General features: G+C 37.9%; 1 protein-coding gene across 1 annotated transcript in view; it reads right to left on the reverse strand.

Moving 5' to 3' along the window:
- COL28A1 (collagen type XXVIII alpha 1 chain) overlaps window positions 1–4,883 on the reverse strand; it is a 68,816-nt gene extending 63,933 nt beyond the window's left edge. Inside the window, exons 1-5 of the mRNA XM_082480107.1 lie at window positions 4,731–4,883; window positions 3,608–4,167; window positions 2,142–2,162; window positions 1,453–1,509; window positions 150–203 (exon numbers count right to left, since the gene is read on the reverse strand). Coding sequence (XP_082336233.1) covers window positions 150–203; window positions 1,453–1,509; window positions 2,142–2,162; window positions 3,608–4,167; window positions 4,731–4,851 — 813 coding nt within the window. The 5' untranslated portion in view covers window positions 4,852–4,883. The remainder of the gene's footprint in view (window positions 1–149; window positions 204–1,452; window positions 1,510–2,141; window positions 2,163–3,607; window positions 4,168–4,730) is intronic.
- Between the last annotated feature and the right edge of the window lie 3,029 nt (window positions 4,884–7,912).

The following is a 7,912-nucleotide window of genomic DNA, read 5'->3' on the forward strand; positions in this document are numbered from 1 at the left end:
CACTTCTAAAGCAGCTAACTATAAACCTCCCATTGCAAAAGTCAATCTTTTAAATCGTATTTCAACATACTTTTCCTTTGCTGTATTCACTCCTATAGTTTGAATAAAACTAGATACAAATTTGCTTTATTTTTTTAAATTCACTTTACCTTGTTTCCTTTTGGTCCTGGCTCACCTTTTTCCCCTCTGTTACCAGCGCTGCCCTGAAACAATGCAGGAATATGCTATTACCAATTGTGAGGATAAAATTCTCCAGTTTCTCTAAGACTATATCTTGGGGCAACCCAAAATAATTCTGGAATAAGGTTAGGTAGGAACCCACACTGGTATGGCACATGCGACGCTACTTTCACTTAGCTAAAAAAACCATGGTATTATAAGGTATCCACTTTTTTTTAATCCATATTCAATGATAAATACATTTTCTACAGAGTATTTGAAAATCTAATCAAGAAGGTGTCACAGAAAACATACGCAGTTCCTCCTCCCCATTTTTCAGAGTTACCCACCACCATCTGGTCTTCTCTGCATAAAAACACTGTGCACAGAACAGCTTAATGTCAATATTCAGCAGCCCCAAAACAAAAAGTTACTACACCATTATTCCTGTTTGGAGGATCGTGAAGGTGGGGACTACAAAGCTTGGTGTATATGGTGTATAAAAAATACATATATAACCTGTTACGTCTAATATTTTGGACAAAATAACTTAAAATTCTCGGATCTTAAATTTTAAATTAGAAACAGGGGTTTTAGTTCCAGACACATAGTATCCAGAGCCAAGGGACTGGAGGACATGCCCTGCTGTCATAACCTGCTACACATATGGTTGACCAATTGCTCAGTGCCTAGGGAGAAAGGCAAAAACCTCTGTGTGTACCTTGGTTGTCTCTGGGGGAGGTATTAAAGATACAAAAGGGATCACAGAGGTCACACACTGTCCGAACTCCCACTTCTCTCTTCTTTACCAGAGCCGAGAAACAGTTATGTGTTGAAGCGTCACAAGAGAAAAGAGTGTGTTGGAGGCAGAGTTTTAGACCTTTCTTCATACGTGCCATCACCCTCAATTTTTGAACCTTTATCCCTTACAGAAACAGAAGCTGCTGGTGGAAGTAAACTTTTGTCTAATGGATCTTTCCTTCCCTGTTGCAAGATTCAAGAACAGCTTTCTGATTTGGGCTTCAGAATCATGTACCTATTTATCCACAGTGTTTTATTACCCAATAATATATTTCCAATATAGTATGTGATTATGGATAGATTTTTCTCTGAGCTCTTGTAACAGAGGCCTTTCACAATTATATGCTATGATACATCACTTATTTTTTCAGTACAGGCACAGCTAATGACTTGCTTTTTACAGACATAGTAACCAATTAAAATACTCTGCAGCATTAATCTCAGTGATTAAAATTCAAATTCTGGAGGCTTTTCAAACGAATGCATACTTACAGAATCACCTTTGTCTCCTTTTACTCCCTTTTCACACACACAGTTCTTCCGCATACACTGAAAGGTTAATAGAAACATTAAGGAGAATAGTTTTCAAATGCATTATTTCAAATTTTTAAAGCAAAAACTCTGGTTTTGCCTAGCCACAGACTAGAGTACATAAAAGTGGAATACAGCAAATAAACAATCTTCTAATAGGTATATTTCTTATATAATCAACATTACACTTCTGTGTAGACCAATGAAAATCAGTTGCTTGATTTATTTATAACAAAACCAAATAAATCTGTTACTCCTGTAACTACAAATGTTTAAGGTAGCATATACACAGTACATAGTACTGTGAAATCTTATGTAATTTTTGGACAATTTTGACATTGCTATTGTTTTCTAGTAAGACCACTAATGCGTTTGCATGTGTTGTACAAGTCCTGTTCCACTCTGGTAGGAAGAGTTCTTTATGTCAGTGCTGCTTCTACCTACTAACAAACAGAAGTTGTATACTTCTCGGGAGAAAGGATGGAAGAAACGGATGAAAGTTAAAAAAAAAGCAACCATGGTCAGAAACTTTACTCGGGAAAGGAAGGTTGATTAATCCTGGAGTATTGTTGCATTATAGAAGCAGCAGAAATCAGGAGATCTACTATGAATAACAGTAATCAAAACACACAAAACTCAAAAAAACCTACCTGCTTCTGAAGCACAGCTTCCTGAAAAGAAAAGAAAAATATTACTTTCATACAGATTTCATTTAACAGAGTGATAATTTAACCACTTTTCTTCTCATGTTTACAGAATTTCCAAGGTGAATGGTAAAGAATGTGATTACCTTCATCCTTCATCCCTTCCTCACAGTGGTAAGAACCAGCCTGTGGAATTACTCGTACGAAAAAGGGTTCTCTTGTAGGAACAGGGGGTTGCTTCATGTGACCCATAACGACCAGAAAACAAAGGAGATGTGATGGGACAATATTAAGGAAAAAGACTTCCTAATGAAAGGCCTTACTATGGAAGGTCTTACTGACATAATATATAGGGGAAGGACTCAGTGATTTTATCATGAGAACAAGTCACCTTCTAAAGTACTATCATATGCTCAGAGACACTCTCCATGTGTTGGAAAATACCCTGTCCCTCCATCAGTGATCAGTGCACCTGAGCTATTATTGTTGAGGCACACAACTCCTTGGAGCGCGGCTGGGAGGAAGCAGCTCGCTCTGTCCTGACTCCTCGTGTAGCACAGATATGCACCACAAAAATATTCCTCACAACAGCACCGTTCCGTGAGATCTCAGGGAATCATTTTTTTTTTTGTAAATATATACCTTCACAGGTACAAAACATAGACTTGCAACAACATGAATTATTTCAGAAATGCCTTTCACTTACTGTATCTGTGAGATCTCTAGCCACGTGCTTAGTTGCACAACATAATAATTTATTTTTACATGTATCTTTTCCAATTAGTTTTTTACCACCTCCAGGAGACTACAAAAATAATACATAAATACTGTTCGGACTACTCCCTAGTTAAAGCTATTGTGTTTTCTAAGAATTATTTTCCTCCAAATTGTCTTAATTTATTATTTGCAAAGTCTCGTCTTACTGAAAAGTATTTTCTGTATTTTAAACCCCAAACACTTCCTGGGCTGCCCCAACACTTTGCACATTGCTGCTCAGAAGAGAGAAAGGTGAAGTCCAGCTGACATTTCTCTCACAGCAACACTTTTGTCTACTCTAAAGTAAGAAATTATTCAGCAGTATTCCCTACCTTTTCTTATGTGTGCCTTATGTTGTGCTAGAAGGGGAGATATCTAAGTGTCCTTAATTAAGAACTACAGTGGCAGATTTGCATTACTTTGGAAACCTGATTCTACTCAAGTCAATTAAAAAAATTCTATTGGCTTCAGCAGACTTTCTTGAAGTTAATTATTAAGCCCATAGTTACTGACCTTCTCTGCTAACAGTGCTGGAGTCCAGCTCGTGCAGATGTCCCACAAGATCTTTACAACCCTCCTGAACTTCCAAACATGAGGCCAGCTCCAGCCCTGCTTCACCTGCAAGCCTCTGCACTGCCTTCAGGACTCACCTATCAAAGTTAAATGAAATCTGCCATGGATAGATGGGTGACAAGATTAACATCAGCATTACTTACCAGTTCCAATGCTACATCAACTATCAGGTTCTGATCATCCAGGCATAAGACACGTTTAGAGGATGAATCACCAGATATCATCCGCAGTTTTTCTTCTTGGACTTTTTTCTTAGAAAGGCCAATGGTAAAAAAATGTATTCCAAGACTCCTAGCTGCTGTGGCTATACCCTGGACATTAGGGCTGTTTGGATGATCCACACCATCAGTCATCAAAAACACCACTTTCACACTTCTCTTACGACCTTCACTTTTCAACATCTGAGTGGCATTGGAAATTGCGTAATAGGAGTAGGTGCCGTGGCCAATAAAGCCCAGAGACTTGATTTTCTCTTTAAAATGCTGCTCGTTTTTCCAGGCTGTAAAGGGATGATCAATGCTGACCGTGCTGCTGAACTGCATACTTGCTAATTTGACACTATACTTCTGAGACTTAACTGGCTTCATCTGGAAAATGCTGTCGGTTAAGTTTTGAACAAAATTCTTCTGTAAATCAAACAACTGATTTTTGGCACTTTCTGAACTGTCCAAGATAAAGACTATATCAACAAGACACGTATCACCTGTAACGGAACAAGAAAGTTAAACTTATGAATGATGGGCACACCTGCGCAACAGATTTCAGATACTTCTCTGCAACAATCTCACTCCTCAAATCATTTCCCCAAGGATTTCTCTGTCTTCCCAGTAAAAATTCTAAGGATAAATTTCACTGTAAATGCCAAGAAATTCTAATGAAGTCAAGCAACTAAATTTAAGTTACTCTAAGTCATACCAGTATTATTAAACACAGTCTACAGACAAAACCTTTCCAATTAAGGTCTTGATAGGACTGGTTTAGCATTTTAGTTGATTTTGTATACAAAATGTTCCTCATGCAAGTGCAAAGTAAAAATTTGGCTCTTTATCATTTATCTTTGGAGACACATACATGTCAATGAAAATCATAGATCAAACTGAAGTCCATGACCAAGTAAATGTCGCCACGGTATTTTCCAGGCCTGATAATCAAAATAAATCGCATTTTATAAATGCATACATAAGTTGTCAATTACTAGAGAATTATCCTGAAATATGCAGAGACATACAACACGGTCAATCAAAAATTTTATGAAAATGGTTTTACCTTCATCTTTTTGCACAAGAGAATAAGAACTCTTTCCTTTTTTTCTGTTTTGCCCATATACTATCTGGTTTGTTGTCACAGCCAGAAGTAAACACCAAAAGAAAAAAGGTTTTTTCCACATAGTGACTTTGATCCCAAATTAGATGACTTTTTCCTTCCTGTTAAAAGTAAAACAAACACCTGCGAATACTTCACTAATAGATGTGAATAAATAAATACAGATACTTTACATACAGAATACACATTTGTGGAAAGCACAATTGTAGGGACAACAATTATAAAAAGTCAGTGGGTAGGTGATTTAAGCACAGCAGCTGGTACAATCCCACCTGTAGCTCACATGTATATTAGAGCCTGTTTTATTAGAGAAGAAATACGGGTAGAACAAACACAGTGCCCCTTTTTCTTTCTTAAAAAAAAGCCAGTACTGTCTTTAGCTTTCATTTGAACATCTAACACAGAAGGGTAAAAGAAATTGTTACTAATGCATATTGCTATTAACATACTTTGCTATTAAACTAATTATACTAAATTAGCAGAAATGTTATAGAAAACACAGACTACAATTGTTTCCAGAAATTCCGAATTGTTAGGAATAAACAAAGATCTGGGTGTTTTGGGATGCAGATATATTACCCAGGTCTGGAGCATCAGTATGAACTTATTCTTCTAAGAAACAATGGCTTAGTAATGAAATTCAGTTTGTGAATGTATTATTAATGTTACATGGCTGTAACAGAATGTCTGAAATATTTTCCATAAAGACAATATTCTATTATAATGACAATATACACTAATAAAATGAACATAAAAACATTGAAGTCAGGGATTCAACATATTTCTAGAGAAAACTGAACTCCATTAAAACGATTTACAAAAACTGCCTGTAAATTACAATAATTCATTTTAAATATCATTAGTAACAAACACATTAAATTCAAATATCCTTCCTAAATCCTCTTTTCATGTCCATCAAGCAGTTGCATATGCAGAAACCATCAATGCAGTCCTCTAAACATAAAAAGGAAGTCTCTTACCTTCGAAGGCATTCAAAAAGCAAACTGTGGATTGAATAAGCTGTCAGTGTAGAAAATACGTCCAGTAGGTCATACTGGAAAATATGTTTTGTTCACAAAAATGAAGCAAACTGTAAACAAATAGCCTACCCACTTGTAAATGGCTCTACCTTGCATCTAGATCCTTTATGGTCCATTATTGCTGTTTAGTTGGCCAAAGCTTAAATAAAGATTGTCAGGCACTTAGCCAGGGCTGAGTGGGAGACCCAAGCCATTTTATTAAAGGGACAGTGTCAGTCTGGGAGCACGAGTGCTTTCCCATTTTAAATAACTGAACTTTTACATTAAAAAACTCACTTCTAGACAACTTGCATCTTTAGCCATCGTTTTGCCAGCCACACCTCTTCAGCTTGCCCAGGTTAACGTTGCAGCACTGTCTAGATCAGAGATGTGAGAATGGTACATTGTCATTTGTAGGCTAGAACTGAATTCTGACCCAAGCATTTGTGAGTCTGCCAGGACCACGAGCATGTCTCAGGGGTGGGAACTGCATTAGCAATTACAATAATAAAATTAGAATCCTGTTTTTCTCAGAAATTCTTTCAGCTCTTTAAATCCTCTGAACGGTCAGACACAGACAGGATATCTAAAAGGGGGCTGTGAGTCAAGCAGCTCTCAGCATGCTGCATGCAAATTAAATTTGCTCTATCTAACTAACGGCAGGCTGCAGAGTAAAATTGTATTGTCAAGTTAAGTAAAAAATCGGGTGCACTGCGCGGCGGTACTGTAATCGCGACCTTATACTCCTTTATCGGTGTTATTCTTTCTTCTTCCCTTTGGCTGTTCTGTTAAATTACACTATTTCAACCCACGAGTTTTGCCTTTTTCTGCCGAATTTTCCCACGGCTGTGGGAGTCGAGCGAGCGGCTGCGTGGTTCTTGGTTGCTGGCTGAGGCCAAACCACGACAAGTGCAAACACTTGCTCTCAGAGAATTCCTGGTCTCCTGATCAAGAAAATTCATTAACAAGGCTCATGATTTGCTGTGATCCAGATTTTATTACGGGAATGTCGTGGTTTAGGCACATTTCATAAATCCGGATACAAATGTTATATTCTTCTTGAAGGAAGTTAAAACAGTTACAAGCAGGGAGGGAAAGAAGTAATCCACTGAGGAGAGTAATGTGCTAAAATTCAGATTACCTTCAAATTCTGCAGTATGAAAAACTACAAGGAAAAAGAATTAATTACTTAAACTTCACTAACCAAATGCTCATTTTTTATTTTTGGCCCAGTTACAGACCCTAACCGCAATGTAGTAGAATGTCTTATGGGATAGAGTTTCTCCTAAATCAGAGAGTTATCGTAATATTTGATGTCCCTGGCCACAGACACCGAAGCACGTGGTGCTTCACAAACCACTGCCATTATAAAATGGCGCAGATAATCACACTTTCCTGCCTCTTTTCAGTTCTCTTGTAGAAAACTACAGAAACCATGCCTGCTTTGCTTTTCATTTGGTGTTTAAGTAACAGCAACGGAATATGATAATGAGGAGCTTCAAAGTAAGCAGAGTACATTTCCTGCTGATTTCATAAAAATGTTGGTGAAGGCAAAAAGAATAGGGGGAATACAATAGGGCATCACTGAGCAGTGAGCATAAAAAAGTCTCTGCCTTCATTCAGGCTAGTACAACCACCCTTCATCTAGCCTGGGAGCAAGGTCTCCTCCATTGCTAGACCAAACACTTCCTAAAGTATCCACTTGCTGCTTCTCCAAGTGTAGGTCCCTTTTTAAAAAGACATTCAGCTAGAAATCACACCTTTGCAAACACCCATAATCTATTCGTGTGCACTACGAGCCACAAGTATGACAGCATATGTAACTTTAACTTACGTAAAGGGTGAGACGACATATACTAAGTAACGCGGTGAGGTCTTAGCTCTTAGCAAAGATGGAGTTAACGCTAATACGGTTGCATGGGACAGCTATGCATCTGCCACGTGATAGTACACAGTACCATTCCTACACAGAACTGTCAGTCTGTGCATGCTCTGTTAGCATGAAATGTACTGGAGGAACATGCTGCTACCGGAAAAAAACCATACATACCACCACTGCTCACGCTCTTTCCCCAGTGCAACCGAGGAAGGGTTAGCTGTCCCAGC

The sequence above is a fragment of the Vanellus vanellus genome, assembly GCF_965231255.1.
Source record: "Vanellus vanellus genome assembly, chromosome: 2".
In the NCBI taxonomy this organism is placed as follows: domain Eukaryota; kingdom Metazoa; phylum Chordata; class Aves; order Charadriiformes; family Charadriidae; genus Vanellus; species Vanellus vanellus.